This window comes from Coloeus monedula (assembly GCF_965178545.1).
Source record: "Coloeus monedula genome assembly, chromosome: 15".
NCBI classification, from domain to species: Eukaryota; Metazoa; Chordata; class Aves; order Passeriformes; family Corvidae; genus Coloeus; species Coloeus monedula.
This window is the reverse complement of record NC_138795.1, coordinates 1,183,362-1,206,044: the sequence shown is the minus strand read 5'-3', so window position 1 is coordinate 1,206,044 and position 22,683 is coordinate 1,183,362. Positions and strand designations below refer to the sequence as shown.

The window sequence follows — 22,683 nt, the reverse complement described above, 5'->3', positions numbered from 1 at the left end:
ATAAATATCTCGGTTCTGCTGGAGTGCCACCGTCACAGCAGGGATCCACCCGACTCCGTCCTTCAGCTTTTCAGCCCTAAAGCGAAGCTCCCAGTCTTGTCCCACCAGAACGAGCTGCTCTCACACTTGAACTGTTCTGTAGGGACCCACTTTGGGGCATGTTGGGGTCGTTTTGGGGGATGAAGAGACCATGATTTCTGTCTGTCCTTGCTGCTCCTGGCACAGTGGTATCCCCAAAACACCTTCCTGCTGTTGCTCCAGCTGCCTTAAAGCTCTCATGGAAACGTGCCCGACCTCTCCTTGCACAGGCTTGGTTCACTGTTGGGATGCAAAGCTCTTACTTCCAAGTTAGACCGATTTTCAATTTCATCAGAAGGAAGAATGAGCTACAAATTGCTTTGCTGGGATCCAGCCCATGCAGTTCCGTCTCATTTTAATAATTTAAATGACCTGGCTGGAACCAGTGCTCCCGGTATTGTTTCATCCCGGAGAGCCCTTGGTTTGGGACGGGAATGACGGGTGTGGCGGGCTGTAGCTGGACGGCTGTGGGCAGACACGGGAAGAGTTTTAGGCCACAGAGACTAAATAAATTCCATGGCCATGTGTCTCCACGAGCAGTGTCGGCCCACGGGCAGGTCTCTGGGTGTCTGGTGTTGAGTGAGGAGCTAACAGCAGCGGCATTCCCGGCTTTCCCGCAGGCCAGGGCAGCCTGGGTTCTGGCTCTGTGGGACACAGCTCTTGTTCCATCGGGGCCATCTCGGTGTGACAGACCCATGGGTTCCACGGGCACGGGCAGCAATCACGGCATCGGGGGGCTCAGAGGCGCAGGACCGAGGTGCTGGGCTAACCGGGGGCTGTGCCCCGCTGGGATGGAGGGGATGGAGACCTGGCTGAGGTCTGGACCCTTCCCATCCTGGTGCTGCTTCAGTCCTTTCTCCAGGTGCTGCCGGCACAAAGGGCACCTGGTGAGCGCACACCTGACCTGCACACACCCCTGGGAGCTCCCACATCACCCCTATTGTGGCACAACTGCAGCTTCTGGTGTGCAAAGCCAGAACTGCTGCAGCCTCGGCAGGGAGAGAGCACCGGCACCGGCGCTCTGCAAAGAACCCTCATCGGATCGCTCGGCGTTGCCGTGGAAACGCGGCCAGCGCTCGGAGATTTCGGGAAAGCAAATACTGGAGGCACAGCCCGCATAGGAATTGATTGCAAGAGACACCATGGACTTCCCTCGGCGGTGAGCTCTAGGGCAACAACCGGGGTGATGAAGGGTTGTGGGCTTTGCCCTCAGAGCGGCCTGTGGACAGTGTCAGCTCATCCCGTGCCTCCCACCTCACCTGCCCTGGGTCTCCGGGGAGGTGTGGAGAGCTGCTGCTGCCTTTGACATCGGCCTGGCAGCCCCCCAGCTGCTCACACAGTCCCGCTGTGTGGATGGGTTCGGTGAAATCCAAGTGTTGGAGGGCTCTGACTGCACAAGGTCTGCCTCTGGCTTTCGTCTCCCCTGCGACTGGCTTGGGCAGCTGCAGGGCACAAAGATGCAGGAGGAGCCGGCAGCTCCCTGTAAAAGCAAAACATGATTTGGTGAGAGCAAAAACTGCAGCAGAGCCAGGCAGGTGCCCCCGCGCTGCCCACACCCAGCACATCCCGTGGATCCACATGCTCCATCCACCCTTCTGAGCTGCTCCGGGTCTGGGTTATACGTGTGACTCGCATGCAGGGTATTTTTAGGTATGATAATTTCTGCCCGTTATTGTTCCTGCATTTACAGCGAGCTGTTCCCATGCTGAAGAACTTCCTGGTGTCTGAACAGGCTGATTTTCCTTCCTTGCAAAAGCAGCAGATGGAAGGAAACAAACACTTCTCTGCAGGAGAACTTGAAGTTTAATGGGGGAGCTCTAACAAGCACAGCGTTTTCTTTTGCCCCATGTTGAAGGGATCAGAGTCAGCAGTGCTCAAAGACCAGGGCTTTTGCTATTGGGAACTGCTTGGGAGCACTGGAATTCTTTTCCTGAAAAAGTAAAAATTAAAAATTACTCCATGAAGTACCCCCTCTCCAAATCCTGTAATTAAAGAGTCTTTTTAATATCTACCATCAGTCACCTCTTCCTACTCCAGCGTGTTCCATTTACCTTCTGACCCCAATTTATAAGAAAAGGAGAAATAATAGATCTGGAGGGGAGCTGCTCTTTCCTGCAAGCCCCACTCACATCTTAGCTCTCCTGGCAGCACCCAAATCGCAGTTAGGATTTTTTTGGGGTCACAACAAGCCGATTTGTAGAGTAGTGCATGAACAGGGAGCTCTGGAGAGTGCCAGTCCCTTCCCGTTTTCCAGGCGAGGTTCCCATGGCAAAGCTGTCAGGACTTCACTCCTCACCAGGTTCAAAACTGCCAGCCTAAGCAGTAAGTGATTTAATCTGGATAGCAAGGGTAAATTAACCATTGGTTAATTGTGATTTCTCCAGTAGGCTGAAGAAATAACAGAGCAACAAAGGACATTGGTGAAATCAGTGAGTTGGGGCCCCCAAAGTCAGACTGGACCGAGCTGGCTGCGCTATGTGGAGGCAATTTGCAGCTCAGCTCTGCCCTGCCCTGCACCATCCAGCACAACTCACTGCATCACTCCTTATCTGCCCCTCGCTTCTGCTGCTGGGTTTCAGGAGAAGAGAAGTCCTGCTGGGAAAATCTCCCAACTCAATGCTACTGTTGTTTTCATTCCTCCTCCTCACAACACTCGTGGCTTATTGGGGCGTAATTTTCCACACCAGTGAACGAGGCGTGGCTTCCACCCCGCTCTGCGAGGGCTGTGGGACGTGTGGCTGTGCTCGCTGGGGCTCTCCTCGTTCCAGCAGACCCGACGTGGCCGAGTGGCTTTTGTTGTTGCAACAAACACAGAAATTGCAGCTGCCTGTGTGTCCAAAGCTGCATACGGAGCCCACAGCTGCAGAACCTGCTGCTTCTGAGGCAGTGGGGCAGTTGCCTTGGGCAGGGGCTGTCACAGAGTCACAGGATGGTTTGGGTTGGAAGAGGCCTTAAGATCATCCAGTCCTACCCCCTGCCATGAGCAGGGACACCTTCCACCATCCCAGGCGGCTCCAAGCCCTGTCCAACCTGGCCTTGGACACTTCCATGGATGGGCCAGCCACAGTTTGTCTTTTTTGGGCAAAAAGCTCAAAGATGGTTCAAATACAAGATGGTCCCAAGCACAAAAAGCCTTTGTGGCCAAGTGATGTTTTGGGGAGGAGCATCTATTAGACAGCACTTATTAATCCTTAACAAATCTCTCAGCTTAATTATACAATGCTAATTCAGGATGTTATTTCTCAGTGGGAAATGACATCTATGTATATTCAAACCCTGTTAATCCAATTCTTGCACATGGAGTGTCTCTGCCTCCAGGAACACAGGAGTACTTCTGAATTGATGACAACAAAGTTTTCGTTATGTGAATATTTTGTTTTTTGTTTTCTTTTTTAATTGGGTAATTTAGCACTAAAAGGTTAGAAGACAGATCTACTTTTAATGTCCTGCTCAGTTCTTACTAGTTTGGCTTACACGCCCTGCTTTTGAGGTTTATTATTTAGCTTTTAGTGTTCAATATTTATTACAAAGTGCATATTAAAAGTGTTCCCTTTATTGCTCAGTTGTACACAGTAATTAGAGGAACACATGTACAGCTCCAAGATTTCAGAGGACTCACTCCACTGCACTTCTGTCATACTTTCAATTGCTTTCAAATACTTTCACAGCACATCCCGTACGGAAGTCACTAAAATCAATGACTTCAAGCTTCAAGTGTCTCTTGGGAGAAAAGACATTTTGTACTGGAGAAAAAGTCAGAAAACACAGAGGCATGAAGTGATTTGCCTCAAACCACTTGGGAAATGAAAGCAGAACCAGTCATGTGCTGTAACCACAGCATCATCTTTTTACTGAGCTTCCCCACCTAAGGAAATAAAATAAATACAGGGAGAGCAGCTGGAAGAAATTGCCATTACCCCTCCGGAATCAGTCATGCTCAGACTAGATGGACTAATTAGGCCATGATTTGCCTCCACTGGCCCCAAAATGGCTTTGAAAGAAATAGTTTCACCATTTCTCCAGGATACATTCCAGCATCTTCTCTGAGGACGTGCACAGGTTGCATCTTATTTTAATCTCTGTTGTCCAAGTCAATCACTGTGCAGCTAATTAGTACTGCTGCTACAGCCTTACTTAGGGATGTAATGCCACCTCAACAGTGAGTAAATCCATGTATGTCATCAGGACAGCTCCTCACTGCAGGGAAATTCTCAGTGCAAATTGTGAATCTTGTGGAAAGGTGAAACCAGAGTCTGTCAGTGCCTGCAGCTCTTGTTGCAGCTCCTTCAAAGGCACCTGTGTTGCAAGAACCCTGCCTTGTCCTTGTGTCTCCAGCATTTCTCAGGAGTCACTCTTTGAGGTTATTCATGGCTAAAATCCTTCACGGTTCCTGCCTCTCCTTCAGCATGAGAACTGGGATGTTCATTCATCTCACTAAGACATCGATGAATTCCCTACCCCTCAAAGGCAAAATACAGGAAGAAAAGAATCCAGGCTGATTATGGTACGGAATAATGAGCATTGAGGCCTGTATTTATGACTGAGTGTGCAGTTCAAAACCATGTCCTCGGGCTTCAACGCTTGTATCTCTCTGAATTTGCAGTTTGGAATCCCAGCAGGGCTGATTCAGCCTTCCTCATCCTAAAGCTGATATATTTAAATCTCATCCACCTTAGGGATTGATGTGGGTAATTTTGTGCAAGCCTGACTAGAGCTGAACCGCGCATGTAGAAAACAAATGTTACACAAGCTGAGAAGTCTTTTGGCCAATGTAACACTGAAGAACTCAGAATAAACCAACTTCTCTTGCTGCGTGGTTTCCTACACGTGCTCCTTTTGGAAGGAAGGAGCTCAACACCATCTGCTCCCTGTGGATATGGAAGAGCTGATGGTGCTGTCAGAGGAGTTGGTCGATACCTCGTGTTTGGTGCAGCAGCAGTCGCTGGCCTGTTCCCTGCCCGTGTGGTGGGACCGGGATGGGAGGGGTCATGTGTGACCCAGGCTTGGTCAGCGTGGCTCAGACGGGGCTGGTTTCTCAGTGCTGGCCCTGGTGTGTCCCTGCTGAGGCAGCACTGTTTGTCAGCATGGCTTTACATCAATTTCCTGACTCCCTGGGTTTTCACTAACACATCCTATGGCAGCTTCCACTGTGAAATTATACTTGAGTTCCACAATGTACATTATATACAGTGCATGGAGCTTGTGGGGTCACTGCTGCAGCTCCAGCAGTGCTCTCAGCATTCCCACAGCCAGCAGCTGGGTCTCCCTGAAGAGCTGGGCTGGCTTTGGGCTGGTTCTGGTCACCTTCCTGCCCCAGTGGAGCTGCCCTGGTTGGAAACCAGCCCAGCAGAGAAGGACCTGGGGGTGCTGGTTGAGAGTAGCTGAACATGAGCCAGTGTGTGCCCGGGAGGGCAAGAAGCCAATGGCACCTGGCCTGTTATCAGTAACAGTGTGTCCAACAGGACCAGGGCAGTGCCTGTCCCCTGTGCTGGCACTGGTGAAGCACCTCGAGTGCTGTGTCCAGTTCTGGCCCCTCATGGCGAGAGAGACATTGAGGGGCTGGAGCGTGTCCAGGGAAGGGAACGGAGCTGGGAAGGGGCTGGAGCCCCAGGAGCGGCTGAGGGAGCTGGAAAGGGGCTCAGCCTGGAGCAAAGGAGGCTCAGGGGGGACCTTGTGGCTCTGCACAAGTCCCTGACAGGAGGGGGCAGCCGGGGGGGTCGGGCTCTGCTCCCAGGGAACAGGGACAGGAGGAGAGGGAACGGCCTCAGGCTGGGCCAGGGCAGGCTCAGGGTGGACAGCAGCAGGAATTTCCCCACGGAAAGGGTGCTCAGGCCTTGGCAGGGGCTGCCCAGGGAGGTTTGGAGTGCCCATCCCTGGAGGTGCCCCAGGAAGGGCTGGAGGTGGCACTCAGTGCTCTGGGCTGGGGACAAGGTGGGGATGGGGCACAGCTTGGACTCGATGGTGTTGGAGGTCTCGCTAAGCCTCGGCGGTTCTGTGATTCCGTGCCCCTTCCAGGAACGCTGCCCGCGGCCCGGGGCGGCTCCGGCGGCGGGCGGGGCGGAAGGCGGCGCGGCCGAGCGTGACGGGGAGGGCGGGAGCGAGCGGAGCCCGCAGCGAGCAGCGACCGGGCCGCCGCCGCCGCCGCCTCCGCCTGCGCAGCGCCCGCACCGACCCCGCAGCGCCATGGCGGCCGCGGCCGCCGAGCCCAGCACCGGCCGCTACCAGCAGGTGAGGGGCGGCGGGGCCGGGCGGCTCCCGGGACGGCGGGGCCGGGAGCGGGGCCTGTGCTGGCGGCAGCGCCCGGGGCGGAGGCCGCGGGTCCCCGGGGGGTCGGGCCGGGATCGGCCGCGGAGCCGCACCCCGCCGGCTCGGGGCCGGGTGTGCCCGGGGCCGGTGTTTGCCCAGCGCCGTGGCTGGTGTTTGCTCTGTCCTGGGGCCGGGTGTTTGCCCAGTCTCGCGGCCGGGTGTGTCCGGGGCCGGTGTTTGCCCAGTCCCGGGGCGACCTTGGCGCAGGGCGCTGACCCCGCCGGTCGTTTCCCCACCACGGCCGGCGACCCCCTCCCCCCCCCCCCCCCCCCCCTGCCCAGGGAACGGTCTCGTTCTGCATCGTCCCGAGGTCACCGTTAGTTTTATTCCATCTTTTACGTGTGGACTCCTCTGAAACCCCCCCTAGGCCAGAGGCTGGCGTTAAAGAGCTCCGTCGGGAATTCGGGTCGTTCTGCTCCTCCAGCCTCCCGTTTGTTTGCAGTAGCGGCCCCACGGAAGGGCCGGGTGTCGGCTGGGCCCCCCGGTGTGACCCAGTTCTGGCAGGCGCTTTTCTGACATCAGACGTGTAGAATTCTTTACTTAAAGTAATGGAGAAATCCCTTAAGACAGCAGACAGCTCGCTCCTGCTGAACCGAGGTTCTCCCAAGAAGTCGCTGTGTTGTGACTTTTCCTGGGTAGCATTCCCAGCGTGGGTAGGCTCGCGCTCGGCAGAGTTCGAGATACACCCTCCCATGGGATGGAATACTTGTCTCATCTGACAGCTGCAGGTCTCCGTGTTTTTACATACTGGAAATGTGAAAGTTAAGTAAAACTTAGGCTTTTTTTTTTTTTTTTTTCTTTTTCCAGTGCAAAACAGATGTGCTCGCTTACAATGGCAAATCTCTTTGTGTTCTGGGAACTGCTAGGGACAGATAACCAGGTCTCTGCACTAATCGCCTTTCCTGGCAGAGTCCTGCTGGTGGTGTTGACCCCTACAAGTGTCTCCACAAATGCCTTTTCCCAAGGGATCTGCAGCGTGTCCTGTTGCCCGGAGCCATGGGGATGGGTGACAGAATCGCCGAAGGACCCCACTGCCGTGGGGTTACCTGGCTGAAGCACACACTCCTGGTTTCCTCAGAGAGGGGTGTGTAAAGCTGTTGTTTGCCAGCTCAGTGTTGTGTCTGCTCACACCTCGGGCAGAGCCAGGGCAGACTCATCTGCAGAGCCCTGTGGAGATTAGGGAGCCAGGCTGTGCCAGAGGATTTGCTCTGCTAAAGACAAGCACATAGTGGAAGCCTGTGGAGCCACTGGTGTAACTGGAGTGAGAGGCAGATTCTCACATGTAAATGTATTTACTTTTGTGCAGCTGTTTAGAAACTGCTTCTCTTTCCTTACCCTCTGCCAGAACCCAGGTATTCCTGTTGTGAAGTGTGTTGTCACTGAACTGGTTCGTAATGCTTGTGTTGCTTCAAAAACCCTGCAAGTTGTGGAGATGGAGTTGGGATTTAGATAAAGAGAGGATGAGAGAGTGGGAGAGTCCCTGTAGCATTGAATGTGTCAATTTTTTCCCCATATTTTGAAACTTACTGAATGTGTGAATGTACAATAATGAATGTACCATGTGCCAAGGAAGAGAGACTGATAGTGAAGTGATAACTGCAAGGGCTAGAGGAGAATACAGGACCCAGTCAGTGGAGGTAGCCTGGAGAAATTCTCAACAAGCTCATTTAATCCTTTAAATTGTTGGATGCAGTGGAGGAATTTTTAAGGCTTGATTTTTTGGGGTGATGGGGTAGTGCATTAATGCAGTTGGTTATGCAGGTAGGTGTTCCTGTACTGGTAAATGTGATTGACTGTCCAAGCATGCCAGAGATGTGTAACCCTCACTTTGGGAAGGGTTCCTGATGTATCCGTGTGTATGTGGGAGCAGCGCTGGTGAGGTGTGGGCACTACGGAACCTGTACAATATTTGTAGGATTCCTCGAGTGCCTGTATTTTCAGGAAAAAAAGGTGGGAGGTAATGACCATGACCTGAGCACAGCAGAACTGAATACCTGAGTTTGAAACCTGTGTGTTTCCTCTCCCACCCCTTCCTCAGCCCTGCGGGTGGGATGTGGGAATGTGGGCTGTGCTCCCTCAGCAGCCTCATTCTTCCCTGCAAACTCCCAGCCTGTGTCTGTTCACCAATGCCCAACGCGGGCAGTGTGCAAGGGGCGTGCACTGATTTATTTTCCAAAGCCAACTTCCTAGCCCATGGCTTTGTTCAGGCATTAAGATAGTCTGATAAAAACCAGCCTGCAGTGATGCCTTTGGGCGATGTGAGTCTGAGCTCACATGCTGAGGAAGTGCAGCTCCATGTAAAATAAAACTAAAACTCCAGAGAAGGGATTTCAGCTTTCCCAGTCTCTTCCATGGGGAGCAGGGCTGGGACAGGGTCAGACTGCTGGATTTGGATCCTCCTCTGCAGGCCAGGTGCTGGGGCTGTGCTTGTGGAGGTGGGAATGGAGAGGTTTGGGAAGAAGGAGAGCTGCAGCCCACCCTGGTACTGTTACTCAGGCAATGTCCCCAAAAGGGACACTGTTGTCACTTCAGTCTGCCTTTGGGAAAGTTATATGGGGATCTTGTTGGGATTAGGGGGCTTAAAGCCTTTCCAGCATAACCCTGGATTGAAAGTTCAGTTGGCAGAACTGTACTTCATCCTTGGAATAGAAATTACCCTTCATTCTGGAAAAAATAGCCCAGCTTTAACAGGTTTATTTACACTCTGTGTTTTCCAGGCATGCTTTGCACTTGGAGCATTCGAAAATATATGTGAGGTGTATGAGTAATGTAAACCCACCTAGGAAATGGTGGGAGTGTTAAATAATGAAGATATATTCCTTTTTAAGTGCTGTTTCTTCCTGTTCCACTTGTTGAAGGTTTACATGGATCATGAATCATTCCTTAAAGGGAGGTGTCGATGGGAAAAATAAGGAAGAAAGATTTTTCCATTTGTTTGTTTTTCGTTCTGTGAAAACTGTAGAAGAAATACATTGCTGGAGATAGAATGGGAATAGGGTTTAAATCCATGAAGGACCTCAATGCTTCTTTAATATCTGGGGAGGCCGGAGTGGAACAGGGAGGCAGATATCAGTTGTTGCCTTGTGTGTACCTTAAGCTTGTATTTAATTTTGCAGCTGAAATGGGCACACAGTTTGAAACTAAAAAATGAGAACATCTCGAATCTTTTCATGTCAGCAGTTAGAATCAGAAATGCCAGTGACTGTTTCCTCAGTGAGGTCCTTGCAGTGTGCAAGATGTGCTGACTAAAGATAAGAATGGTAAGAAAAGTTGCAGGGTAGGTTGTTTGCATATTTATTTATATATTTTATTTTAAGTAAAATAGGAGATGCCATAGACATGAATGCAGTAAAGATTAGAAAAATTGCAGAGTAAAATTGTTTGTGCAGCTTCTGCTCTGAGGCTGTGCTGAAGCTGCTCTGTGTCCAGCCTGGGTTGTGCTCAGGCGACTAAAATCTGGTTATTTTCCTCTGAAATCTCTGTAGGCAACAGAACCTGTCAGGTGAGTTTGCAAGGGTTTAGTGATTCTGTGTGAAAAAGTAATTACAGAATTTAAAAACATTCTGTCCCTAAAACTCAAAGGATGTGGGAAAGGCAGGGAAACAGCAGCAGGCCAGAGTCATTTCACAGCTTGTGTAGCAGGAGAAAATAGCTTTGCATGCAAACTTTTAAATTTTCTCCAGCATCAGGATGGTGTTGGACTCTGAGTTGGGCTTTTTTGGTGACTTTTCTCTCATCACTAAAATTCAGTGGCGATCAGAAATCCCTGAACAATCCCTGAGGTCTTTTGGGTTGTTAAGTGCTCCCAGGAGATGAGGAACCTTTTTCTGTGGGTTTGGCATCATGACTTAGAAGTAACCATACAGAAAGCAAGGAGCAAAAGTTCTGTGTGTGTGAATTCTGATCCTTTGTAATTGGGACGAGTGAGAAAAACCCAGTAGTAAGGGGTATCCAATCAGTCTGTTCCTGCCTGTTGTGAAATACCCAAATTTGATATACGGTGGCACAGTGGGATTTCTTTTCCACTGGAGATAAACTTAACCTTCTTCATATGACAATTCAAAAAATGTGATATTTTAAAACGTTTAAAATTCTTTCTGTGATGCCCTGATGTCCAGAAGAACATTAATCTGATTCTAAATATTATGAGAAGGCCTTATGCTTTAAGTGTGGGAAATTTAATTACAGCTATCCAAGATTAAAATCTACTTTTTCCATATTAAGACCTTGATCTCTCAAGTCTAAGGCCAGTGTGTGGGCACAGGTTTGTGCTGGCCTGAGTGCTTGTTTCCAGTCTCTCCAGACCAGTCTTACTCCCTGTTTGAACAGAAATGAGGGAATTAGACCAGCTTGTTTCCTAGGATTGAGGAGCATTTCTGTGTTGTCAGGCCCTTGGCTGCAGTGAGTCAGAGAACAACACCCTCATGAGCACAGGTTGTATTTTATGGACATAAAATAGGTTTTGATTTGTGCTTTTGCCTTGGTGCCTCACGGGGTCGTTGCCATTGTCCCCTCAGCTGGATGCTGCTGCTGGTTCCTGCTCTGTGTGTGCTCACTGGGTGCCAGGGAGCTGCTCCAGCTGGGGAAAAACAGGTGGAGTTTGGGAGTGGAGGCACAGTTTTCAGTCCTTTGTTAAAAGGGAGGAGTATCTCCGAAACTCAGAGCCACTCAGTTTGGAAAAGCCCTCCCAGCCCGTTGAGCCCAAGCTATGCCCCAGCCCAGAGCCCTGAGTGCCACCTCCAGCCCTTCCTTGGGCACCTCCAGGGATGGGCACTCCAAACCTCCCTGGGCAGCCCCTGCCAGTGCCTGAGCACCCTTTCCATGAGGAAATCCTCGGGTTAGCACTGTAGGGAGGTCACTCCCCAGAGATGGACTCTGCTCAGGGCTGGTTCCCTAGCATGAAGCTCGGGCAGGAGCATCAGCATCTCCCCAGGAAGCGCTGCCTTGGCACAGGTGCCAGATGTGTCACCTGAGAGGCTCTCAGCACACCTGTGCCAGGTGCAGGAGCTGGGGCAGATGCTCAGGGCTGTCACTGCTCTGGGGAAATGGGCTGGAAGAGCTTACGGGAGAAAACAGTTATTTGCTCATCAGGGAGAGGGCTGAAGGGTGTGGGTTGGCTTGGCTGGTAGCTTATCATTATTCCTGCTGATTAATAAGGTGATATTAAGTTGCAGGAATTAGCAACAACATCAGACAAAAGTCGGGATTTTAAATCAGGGTGTGTTTAATTAAGCAAAGCGTAAGTCAGTAAAAATAACTCTCCTTTTTAGAGTTGGCAGTGATTTTAATTTGCTTCCAAAAGGCTGAAGATACGGAATATGTGATCTATTGCTAAGGCCAAGCTTGTAGTAATGCTGATTTAGTGTAATGATGCTGCTTTAGTGTAAAGAATATTTACATGCAGCCTCAGAGCTTGACAAAGGGGAGTTAAAAAATAAAGATTCAAAACTATGTGAGCAGCCCATATGCCAGTTTAGGAAATTTGGAAGAATTAACCAATGTATTTATTGGAAATGCTTTCTTCAAAGTTTATATGGAAATATTTCCAAACAGCTTGTAAGATTTTAACTCTCACGCTGATGTGTTGTGTATTTACGTGGGACAGATCTCAGTCAGGGCAAGTGGCAACCAGACGTGATGTTCTGCTCAGTGCCAGGCTTCTCATGCTGGTTTTTGGGGTCTTTTTTTTTTGAAAATACATATCCCTGGGTGGGATATTTATCAGTCAACTTTCTGTTGGTTTAGCAGTCTGGTGAAAAAATCCCAGCCCAGCTGTTGTTTTAATAACTGTAGGCACGGCTGTAAAGATTGTCTTATTTTTTAATGCCACGAATACCAGAACCTTGCCTGAAAAGCTAAAATCCATCAGTGAATCTAGGAAAGAATTACCCCACAGCCTCAGCAGAACAGCCTGAAGTCAGACACTGCTTTAACCAGGCTCTCTGGGTTCTGGAGCCTCGGGGCTTTCTCTGGGAGCCGAGTCCGTACCTGGAGCTGTGCAGGGCAGGTGGGAGCTGGGGCCAGGCCGTGCGAGGCCTGATGAGTCACTCTTCCTGTCACATGAACCCTCCCTGCTCTGCTAATAGGCACTTAGTTGAATTTTAGATGCCTGGAATCATTAAAAAGGCTGGAAGGCATTTGTGTACCTTGTCCATTAGAAGAAAAATATGTTTTCTATAACTGTAATCTCCCACAGCCTCGAGCTCAACTTTAGAAAGTAGCTGCATTTTTGGTGTCATTATCCATTACTTGAATTGTGATGTTTGAAGGCAGTGGTGAATTCAGCTGCTTTCTCCCACATGACATTGGTGGAAGAACATGTATTTCTTTTTACTATTGAAAGAAGAACCAGTGGTAGGAGTTAATATTCCACTCAATATCTGTGTCCTCTTTTATTTCATCTCTTCCAGTGTTGTCACATGTGGTGCTTTCCTCCCCCCTCCCTGGTGACTGTGCTCTCAGGCTGTACCTGCCTTCTTTCTTACAGGGATCAGGGGTTGAATTTCTGCCACCCCCTCACCTGGAGGGGATGTGGAACCCAGAGTGTCTCAGGTGTGACAGAGCCTTTCCTCCTTTTAATAGACCAGGTCCTGCACAGGCAGGGGGAGAAAAGAAGTATTGAATTTTCATGGATAGACTGACAATAGGTATGGTGGAGCATTTTCTGAGAATTAAAAAACTACAGAGCTGGGAGAATTATGGAATCACAGAATGGTTTGGGATGACCTTAAAGATCATCTCATTTCACCCCTGCCATGTGCAGGGGCACCTTCCACCATTCCAGGCTGCTCCAAGCCCCATCCTTGTGGCTTTGGCCTTGGACACTTCCAGGGATGAGGCAGCCACAGCTTCTTTGGGCAGAGACTCAATCGAGGAGTTTGGTTCTGTGTTTCTCTGTCCCTTCATTGCCCCTCGTGCTCTGTGCAGGGTTTCTGGGATTTTTGGAGTAATGCTGTCTCTTTTTTTTTTTAAATTTTTAAAGCATATTTTAATAGGCAATTACTTCTCAAGTCAGTTTCATTTACTTCTAATGCCGAGCTCCATGGGGTTTATAAAATGAGGCATTTTTGTTTCTTGGAAAGGCTTTGAGAAGACAAAGGTGCCTTGCTGTGGTGGGAGCTGCTGCAGCTCCTCCTGTCCCTGCTCATTGGCCTGGGGCTCAGTAAAGCTGCAGGTCCTGCCACCTCCACCCCAGGGCCTCACTCCCTGGGATTGTTTGCTCTGCTTCACATCTGGCCAGGGACCAGCGCTGGGGATGTGTCCTGCTGACAGCTGTGCTGGGAGCTGCTTCTGCCGGAACACGGATTAAATTTTCATCCGGATCACTGATTTCTCCTTCTTCAAGGAAATGGCTCAGCGTTGTCATGTGAGGAGTTCTTATCCACAAAGCTTGAGTCTGACCAGCACCCATTTCCCTCCCTCACCTATTCTGTTTGGAAAATGTTCCTGGGGAGCAGAGTGAGCTCCAGCTGAAGGGGAACTGGAGTGCAGAGCTGTGGTGCTCTGCTGTTCTGCTGCAGCTGGATGGGAGACAGTGCTCCTGATTTTTTCCTGGTGCTTCCCAGTGTCGTTTCCTCCCTTTCCCCCCTCTCGGCTGACCCCTTGGACCTGCCAGCAGAACCACTCGTGTTGTCATCTGCTAGGCCCAGTGAAGACTTTCACAGAGGATGTGGATATAGTGTGATCTGGAACAGAGTATAGATTATAGCCCTTCACTGGCACAGAGAAGCTGTGGCTGCCCCATCCCTGGAAGTGTCCAGGGCCAGGTTGGACGGGGCTCGGAACAACCTGGGCTAGTGGGAGTGTCCCTGCTCATGGCAGGGGGTGGAATGGGATAGGTTTTGAGGTCCCTTCCAACCCAAACCATTCTGTGATTCTGTGATCTTTGATCTTAAGCAGCAAAAGGCGTAAAACTCCAAGCCATAGAACAGTTGGATATCCAAGATCTGCATTTAGAAGTGTGAGCTGATTTATTTTCCCCTGATAAGATGTACCAGTAAGATAAGAACACCCCCTACGCCCCACCCCCTGTGTTAAATGCTTAAGGAGAATGGCAACATGTCTCTCCAAAGAAAGCAAAATATCCTGGATGGCTTCAGGAGCAAATGTGTGGGATTGCAGGAGGGAGAGCTGGAGGAGACGTTGTTTAGTGGTGATTTCAAACGAGGGCAGTGCCTCCTGCTCAGCCCAGTGCTTCAGTCCCGAGGTGCTTGTCTGAGGTGAGTTGTTCTGCAGAAAACTTCAGTGCCTTTGCTGCTGAGATGATGAGAAATGGAAGGAAGGGAAAAATGAGATGGCAGCTGTAACCTCCTTTCTGGCCTGGTACTGCTGCTTCCCTGATCAAAGCTGCCATGGCACACCTGCCTCGTGCGAGTGATGCTGGATCTGTGATAGCTCCTGGTTATTTATACAGAGCCTGTGGGAAGCACAGTGCACAAAATAAACCGGTTCCTTTTCAGTCATGCAGTGTGAAAGGTTGAAGGGAAATGGCAACATTCGTACTTCTGTGCATCATTATGTAATGTATCCATGGAAAAATCCCTTCCTTAGCAAAGCCACAGGCAGCAATGGAGCCTTTTGTTGGGCATCTCACTGTATTTCTGTGACTAAAACAGATGCAACTGCAGCTCCTAAGCAGTGTGAGCTGAGGAAGTGCCAGGGAAATTGAGAGGTACTGGAAAGCTGTGTGCTGTGCTTTGCTGGAGTCCGGGTGTGTGAGGAGAGGATTTAAAAACAACATTAAAACTGAGATGGAAGATGGATCATTTCAAGTGGGAATGCTTGGGAGGGAGGCTGAGCAGCTGCTCCATGTCCCGTGGTGCTGCAGAACAGTCTCCTTCCAGAAGAGTCTGTTGTGTGCAATTAAAGCTGCAGGGGTGGTGTCAGAGCACTGAGAAACCCTCCTAACCCGTGGTGTGTGGGTCTGTTCAGCTGCAGAATGAAGAGGAGCCGGGCGAGGCCGTGCCGGTGGTGAACGACGCCCCTCCGCCCTACAGCAGCATTTCTGCGGAGAGCACAGGTACCCTCGCCTGGGGGGGAGGGCTGGGATTGCTCTGCTGTCACTGACTGCTCTCCTCATCCACGGCTGGCTCTGCAGCACCTTCCCAAGCTGCAGGGACCAGGATTGATCCACACAGCTTGTTGGTACTTGTGGTTTAGGAGATGCAATTTGGCTGCGTTCGTCTGATGTCATCCCATCAAAGGGTGTTCAGGTTACAGTTCACAGTGTTCTCAGTAAATTGAAGACAGTTAAAAATCAAAGTTCTGTAAGGATTTGTGGTTCCTCTCTCATTATTTGGCATTTGGATGATGCTGTGCCCCTTCCCTAAAGGATTTGTTACTTAAAAGGGTTTAAAGAAATCACTTTTCTTGCGCTTTTCAGTAACTAAGTACTTGGTCATAAGGATGGGACTTTGAATCATCCTCCTGTCCTGTCACTAATAACTTTAATAACCACTTGGATCAGGAGACATGACTGTTCCTGAGTGTCCAAGTCGGCAGAGGCACAGCATGTGGGGCTGTTTTAAGCAGTACAGCCAGGCACGTTCAGTGAGTGTTCTGTGGATTGCTGGCTATCAGAGAAGGTGTTCCTGTGCTTTTCACTTCCTGCTTTGGGATGGCAGGAGGCTGGAATGGATGGAAGGGTGGGGAGGGGACAGGCTTCCACAGCCTGGGCTCCTTGGAAATCGCCTGGAGCACTGCTCATTCCCAGCCCGGTGTTCTTGAGGCAGTGCTGAGTTACCTCCTGTGTAACTGTTTCTGTGCAGCTTATTTTGACTACAAGGATGAGTCAGGGTTCCCGAAGCCGCCGTCCTACAACGTGGCCACCACTCTGCCCAGCTACGACGAGGCCGAGAGAACCAAGGCTGAGGCCACCATTCCCTTGGTTCCTGGCAGGGTGAGTGTCCCTGGCTGTCCCTGTGCTGCTGGGTACAATTGCAGCTTTAACTCCTGCCCGTCGTGTGCCATGACTGTTTTAATTCGTGTTGGGTTTTTTGTGTTTTTGAAGCTTTCTGGGGAGGTGATATTCCATGCTCCCAAGAGTCCTGTGGCTATTTTTTTTTTCTTTTTAATTTTCCTCTGAGCACTGTGATGATGTCAGACATCTCAGTAATGCCAGCATGTGCTAGCCAGATTAGCTTGGCAAGCTGACAGAGGGACTGTACTGTATCCCTGTGCACTGACACTGGGGTTTTTGTTGGGTTTTTTTCCTTTTTAAAAAAGATTTAGGATTAATTCTTCAGCTGTCTGGCATATCTACCCTTGATACTCCGGCTGCTTACTTAGTTGACTTTTCTGGAGGTCAGTGTAGCTGATACAAGGATGATAAAACCATTCTGTCAGACTTAATTTCTTTTTGTTTTTCCTACATTATCTCTTGTTCAGCCACTCCCTCCACCCCTGCTAGCATTAGAAGTCCACTGCTCATTACACTTCTTCACAGAAGCCAAATTCCTTGCTGAGATGATAATTTTTTGATGAATAGAAGAATTCTTCACAGTGAGAACAAGAACATGCTGGATCTTCACTATGTTAAAAATAAAGATACATTTCCTGTTATATAGATAACAGTTCATGCCCTGCACCATTTCAGGATGAGAAGCAGGAATTTTTTCATTTTTGCATTTGTAGCCTTTTGAGATTTAGGATTCCAGCCCTTTCTTGAAGAGTCACACCCAGAACTGGGGTTGCTGTGTGGACTGGACTGACCTAACTCCCCCACGTGCTGCCTCTCTCTGCTTTGCAGGATGATGACTTTGTGACACGAGATGACTTTGATGACACTGACCAGCTGAGGATAGGAAATGATGGCATTTTTATGCTGACTTTCTTCAGTAAGTACCTGATGGAATGAACTTTTTTTCAAGCAGTGACCCAAAATAGTTTGGGTCACATTTATGTTTCTGTAGCACCAGGAAAAACCTGTGTGCAAGGGATTTATGTTTTTTTTCCCTTGGAATATAAAGGTGTCTTGACCTGCTGCTTTTCTCCTGCTTTCTCAGTGGCATTCCTCTTCAACTGGATTGGATTTTTCCTGTCTTTCTGTCTGACTACTTCAGCTGCAGGACGATATGGGGCCATTTCTGGGTTTGGTCTATCTCTTATTAAGTGGATCCTGATTGTCAGGGTAAGTTGTGTTGTGCAAAACCACGTACACAGACACTGATACTCTTTTTCCCCAGTAGGTTTTTATCTCATACTGAAGTTAGTGATAAATTTAGAGGTTTTTAAATAATGAAATAATTTTTGATCCATTTATTCACTAAGAACAGAGCTTTTTCTTTTTTTTTTTTTCCATAATTATATCCTGTTTATATGCTGGAATTATTACTGTAGTAAAAGAAAATAAGGATTGCACACCCAGGTATGTGTTGAGGATGCTCCATCCCTGGAAGTGTCCAAGTTTAGGCTGGACAGGGATTCCTGGGACAGTGGAAGGTGTCCCTGTCTGTGGCAAAAGAGAGGAGCTGTAGGATCCTTTCCAACCCAGCTCACTCTGGGATTCTGAGATTCATTCTGTGTGGGTCTGTCTGACAGAGCCACTGTCCTGCATCAGAGTGTGGCTTTGTGCTGAGCAGCAGCAATGCTCTGATCCTGGGGAAACATTAACCCAGGCAAAGCCAGCCCTGCAGCCTGCTGTGCCTTAGGCTGTCCTCTGGAAATAAGGAAATGCTCTAAAATGTGGGATAGCTGACGAGGAGAGGGAAATAGGCACGCGGGGAGGAGCAGGGTTTGGAGCAGCAGTGGGAGAAGGCCGTGGGTGCCCTCTGGTGCAGCATCCCTGCGGCACAGGAGCAGCGACCAGGAGCAGGCTGCCATCCTGCTCTGGGATTTTTGGCTCTTACAGTTTTTGGAGGGATTGGGAGAAAATATTTCCCTCAGGAAATCTTTATTTGGAGCCCGTGAAATGATGGCACACAGATATGCCAGGCTGAAAGTTGAATTTCAAGCAAAGCAGCTCATTGGCTGTAAGCAGAAGTAGAGAGCATTAATGTCAGAGCTGTCACTTCCTACCCTGTCTTTTGGGGCTGGGAATTCTAATTTGTAAATACAGCATCTCTTCACTTTCCTGTAGACAGTTTTTGTGGTCATCTTGGTACAGAGGCGTTAAGAACTCTTTGCTGGATTAGGAGATGTGACAGAAAGAGGTGACATTAACTGTGGATTGGATTTAAACTTTCACAAGTTTATCTTTTGGTAGGTTTTTAAACTTGAACAGAACAAACCCAAAGGAATTATACTGTATTTATACTGGAACTGTGAACTTCAGTGCTCTAATAGTATTGGTACCTTCTGTTTTATAGCAGTAATTTTCTCAACTGGGAATCTTGTCAGTGGATTCCACAGATGTGGGATTTCTTTCCCACCTGTTACACCGTGCAACCTGACAGTGTAATGAATGTGCTGCACTGCTGCAAGCCTGCTCTGCCCTTTCACAAACTGCAGCTGTGCTTTATAAGCATCCTGGACACAATTTAAACCAGGAATATTTGCCCAGTAGTGTCCTTGTGCCCCACTGATTTCTGGAGTTCATAGTTGGGTGTTGAATCTGGCCCGTTCCCCTTGTTAGAGCTGGGCTGAAGTGTGCAGAAAATCCATAAATAACAGTTTATGGAGGTAACCTGTTCCTGCAGCTGGTGAAATGCAGCATTCCATGAGATCTCTTGTGTGCAGCCTTCATCTGGTTACTGCTGAAATTGGTGGGAACAGACTTGGCTTCACAAACTTCCATGTGCTCTAAACTGTATTGTTTTTTGGCTGTTTTTCAGTTCTCCACCTATTTTCCCGGTTACTTTGATGGCCAGTACTGGCTTTGGTGGGTCTTCCTTGTACTAGGTGAGTGTTTGGTGGGGGAAAGATGCTTAAAAACTCTATAAAGTGCAGTTAGGATTTTGTGAGCATTCCTGGCTGTTAAATATGTGTGTGCAGATGTACAAATGAAACGTGACCCTCATACTCCTCTGACTGAACACATTCAGGTTTTAAAGGCATGTGTAAACATTGTCCTTCTATTGCCAGTTCTTGGTGACAGCATCCTGCTATCATCCAGAAGTTAAGAAGAGAATGCTTGTAAACTGGTGTTGTGTCTGCTCTTGCATCTTAAATGGAAGAGTGGATTGTTGTCTTCCTCATTTTATTTTCTTTTTCCTGCTTTGGGAGTGACTGGATCTTGTTCGGAGTCAAAAGTGGTGTGATTTTCAAAGGAAAGTTTGTTTTTGAAGTTGCCTGAAATGGAAGGATGAGGTGTTACTGCTACCAAAAATAGTGACTGTGTGTGATCAGCTGCTGTGCATCCCAGTGAGGAGGTCCCTCTGTAGTGGTGGCAGGGAGCTCAGCTGCTCCCTCTCACTGAAGAAGCACCACCTGTGTTAACTGGACAAATGTGTCTCTCCCCTCCAGGTTTTCTGCTGTTTCTCAGAGGATTTATTAATTACGCAAAGGTCAGGAAGATGCCAGATACGTTTTCCACTCTCCCCAGAACCAGAGTTCTCTTTATTTACTAAAGGTAAATTTTCTGCTTTGGTTTTAGCTCTATTTAGTGACTTTTTTAGGCTACACTTTCCATTGCTTGAATATTTTTAGAACTCAAGGCAGCAGGGAGCAGTTGTTTCTTGGTATTCCCTGCCCAGCTCCTGAGTCTGCAGAGCCCAGCCTGACTCTGTGGGAGGCAGAGGAACACTGGACATTTCTCCCTGAGTTTTTGCTGTGAGGAATTGTACATTCATTTGATTCCATGACTAGATACTGTGAGAACAAAACCTCTGCCCCTGGGTACTGCAGTGTATTTGGCAAGTGTGTCTTTCAGAATGAATCACATGCCTGAGACACGTGGTGTGTCCCAAACCCGAGGAGAGGTCACAAAATGCAGTCAGAAGGACGTGCCAGTGCCTTTGGCTTCTGTCCCAGAATGAGCAATTTGTCTGAATTCTGCTGTTTGAAATTGCTGCCAGGTTCCTGAAGAAATGACACCCTTGCACACCTTTGCTCTCCTCAGACCTCTCCCACACACCTGAGCTGCCCTGCCTGAGCATCCTGCAAAAACTTGAGTGCCTGGGAGTCTTTTGCTGTAGTGCTGAACCTCAGCCTGGCTGCTTTAATGGGGCTTTAAAGGAGGAGGCTTAAGTAGCTGAAGTCTTGTAGTGTAATTTCCTGCTCACAGCAGATAATGGCCTGGCATTAACTGTCCCTCCCCGAGGGGAAGGAAATCCTGGAATAGGTTGCTTCCCAGCTGGGGAATGCAACATGATGCTCCCTTTAGAAATATCATAATAACACCCCATTTCCCCAGACAGAGGCAATTGCAGCTGGGACAGTCAAAGAAACCAGACCAACCCCAGCTTTAAATTGGGGGTCATTAAATTGTTGAGATTTGAAAACCGAGCCTTGGGTTTCCAAATGCACTTCCCTTTTATTAGAAACTGCAAATTGCCCACGATTCTGATTCGTTTCCAGTCTGTGAGGAGAACCTGCAGGACAGAACAGCCTTTGTGCAGTGTTTTCCTCTGATGATAGTGTGTAAAAATAGTTCAGCCAATTTCTTTACGTGTTTCAGTTCTGTTTAACAAAGTTCTGGTTTGTGACCTCCTCCGGGATCTGTAATATCCTCCCAGATTCCTGCTGAGTCACCAGAGGGTTGATTTCCCCCTGTTTATGGTCACACAATGTGAGCATTTAAAATCAGCTTTATCTCTGTATTTTGTCTGACTGGACAGGTTTTTTTAAAATTTTGCTTCCTTACCAAAACTTTTATTTTTTATTTCTTAAAGGAACTCTGTGGTTTCTTTTTGCGTAGACTTTTCCTATGTTTGAAATTTCAAATTACAGTTTTAGAGACCTGGCTTCACTCCTTGCTTGTGGAGGTGTAGAGTGTTTAAATTCTTACTTATGTGTCATTTTACAGCATTTTTGAGAAATACTTTCCCTTTTAGATATGCTGAGATAAATGTCCGGAATAATTCATAAATATTACAACTTAGACACTTCCCCTGAAAATAAACCTTTAATCCTGAATTCTGAGTGAAGAAACCACAAAAGACTTGGATTTTTAATGTATTATTGTCCTGAAGATGAGATTTCCTCTTCAGGGCATGATGGAAAGGGCACAGCGAGGGGTTATTTTTATTTTTAGAGCAGGGATCATTTTTAGAAAATTAGGAGGTGAATAATGAGTGCAAACCAGAAAATACAACGTGGTGGAAAGCTGGAGTTTACTATTCCATCTGCGTGTGCAGTAATGGACACAATCCTGGCATTTTCCCGTAAAATACACACAAATTCCTGAGCATTTTGCTGGAGTCACATCATTGTGTGCTGAGACACTTCATAAGCCCTTAGACATCCTGTGCTGTGTGAACGACATCCTCCTGTTATCCAAAATAACCCTCTGACTGCACTCTCGGTGTTCAATATCCTTCTCCAACAGATGTTTTCTGGCAAATGTCTTCCTGCATTAGTGAAATCCCCCCCAAGAAGCAGCAGGACACCTGCAGGAAGTGAATCAAGGCTCTGGAGCAGAAGAAAAAATAATCACCTGCTTTAAAATAAATAAATAAAAGTACTGTTGGAAAAAGAAAAAAAAAAAGAAGCATTTCTTTCTATTTGTTTTTAGGTGTAAAATTTTAATAATTAACGCAGAATTCTGTAATTGTTGACTCATTAGTGGCTAATGTTGGAAGCAGCTCTTGCAGTGAGTCTGTGACGTGCTGATGAAGCCGTGCAGCCGCAGTTCGTGGTGTTCGGGCAGCAGGAGCCATCCCGGGGCCAGCAGGGGCCAGGCTTGCTTTAGTTCCTCCTCCAGCCTGGGAGCTGCCCGGCTCTGCCTGGGCTGTGCAGCGCGGTGTGACACCGTGTGCTGTGTGTGTGACACCATGTGTGTGCAGTGCAGTGTGACACCGTGTGCAGTGCGGTGTGACACCGTGTGCAGTGTGTGTGACACCGTGTGTGTGCAGTGTGTGTGTGTGACACCGTGTGCAGTGCGGTGTGACACCGTGTGCAGTGTGTGTGACACCGTGTGCAGTGTGTGTGACACCCTGTGTGTGCAGTGTGTGTGTGTGACACCGTGTGCAGTGCGTGTGTGACACCCTGTGCAGTGCGTGTGTGACACCCTGTGTGTGCAGTGTGACACCGTGTGTATGCAGTGTGACACCCTGTGCTGTGCAGTGCGTGTGTGACACCCTGTGTGTGCAGTGTGTGTGTGTGACACCGTGTGCAGTGTGTGTGACACCGTGTGCAGTGTGTGTGACACCCTGTGCAGTGTGACACCCTGTGCTGTGTGTGTGACACCGTGTGCTCTGTGTG

General features: G+C 48.8%; 1 protein-coding gene across 1 annotated transcript; it reads left to right on the top strand.

The window, feature by feature from the left end:
• Window positions 1–6,157: 6,157 nt before the first annotated feature.
• Window positions 6,158–21,970, top strand: NDFIP1 (Nedd4 family interacting protein 1). Its single transcript, XM_082291666.1, has 8 exons — window positions 6,158–6,306; window positions 15,316–15,403; window positions 16,152–16,282; window positions 17,132–17,219; window positions 17,388–17,512; window positions 19,155–19,221; window positions 19,786–19,891; window positions 21,809–21,970. The coding sequence occupies exons 1-7, from the start codon at window positions 6,262–6,264 to the stop codon at window positions 19,887–19,889; spliced, it is 648 nt and encodes a 215-aa protein (XP_082147792.1). The 5' UTR covers window positions 6,158–6,261; the 3' UTR covers window positions 19,890–19,891; window positions 21,809–21,970.
• Window positions 21,971–22,683: the final 713 nt, after the last annotated feature.

Coding starts and splice junctions, on each gene's coding strand:
- NDFIP1 (XM_082291666.1), top strand. CDS start 6,262: ATGGCGGCCGCGGCCGCCGAGCCCAGCACCGGCCGCTACCAGCAG. Junction 15,404..16,151: donor CATTTCTGCGGAGAGCACAG/GTACCCTCGCCT, acceptor GTTTCTGTGCAG/CTTATTTTGACTACAAGGAT. Junction 19,222..19,785: donor GTGGGTCTTCCTTGTACTAG/GTGAGTGTTTGG, acceptor TCTCCCCTCCAG/GTTTTCTGCTGTTTCTCAGA.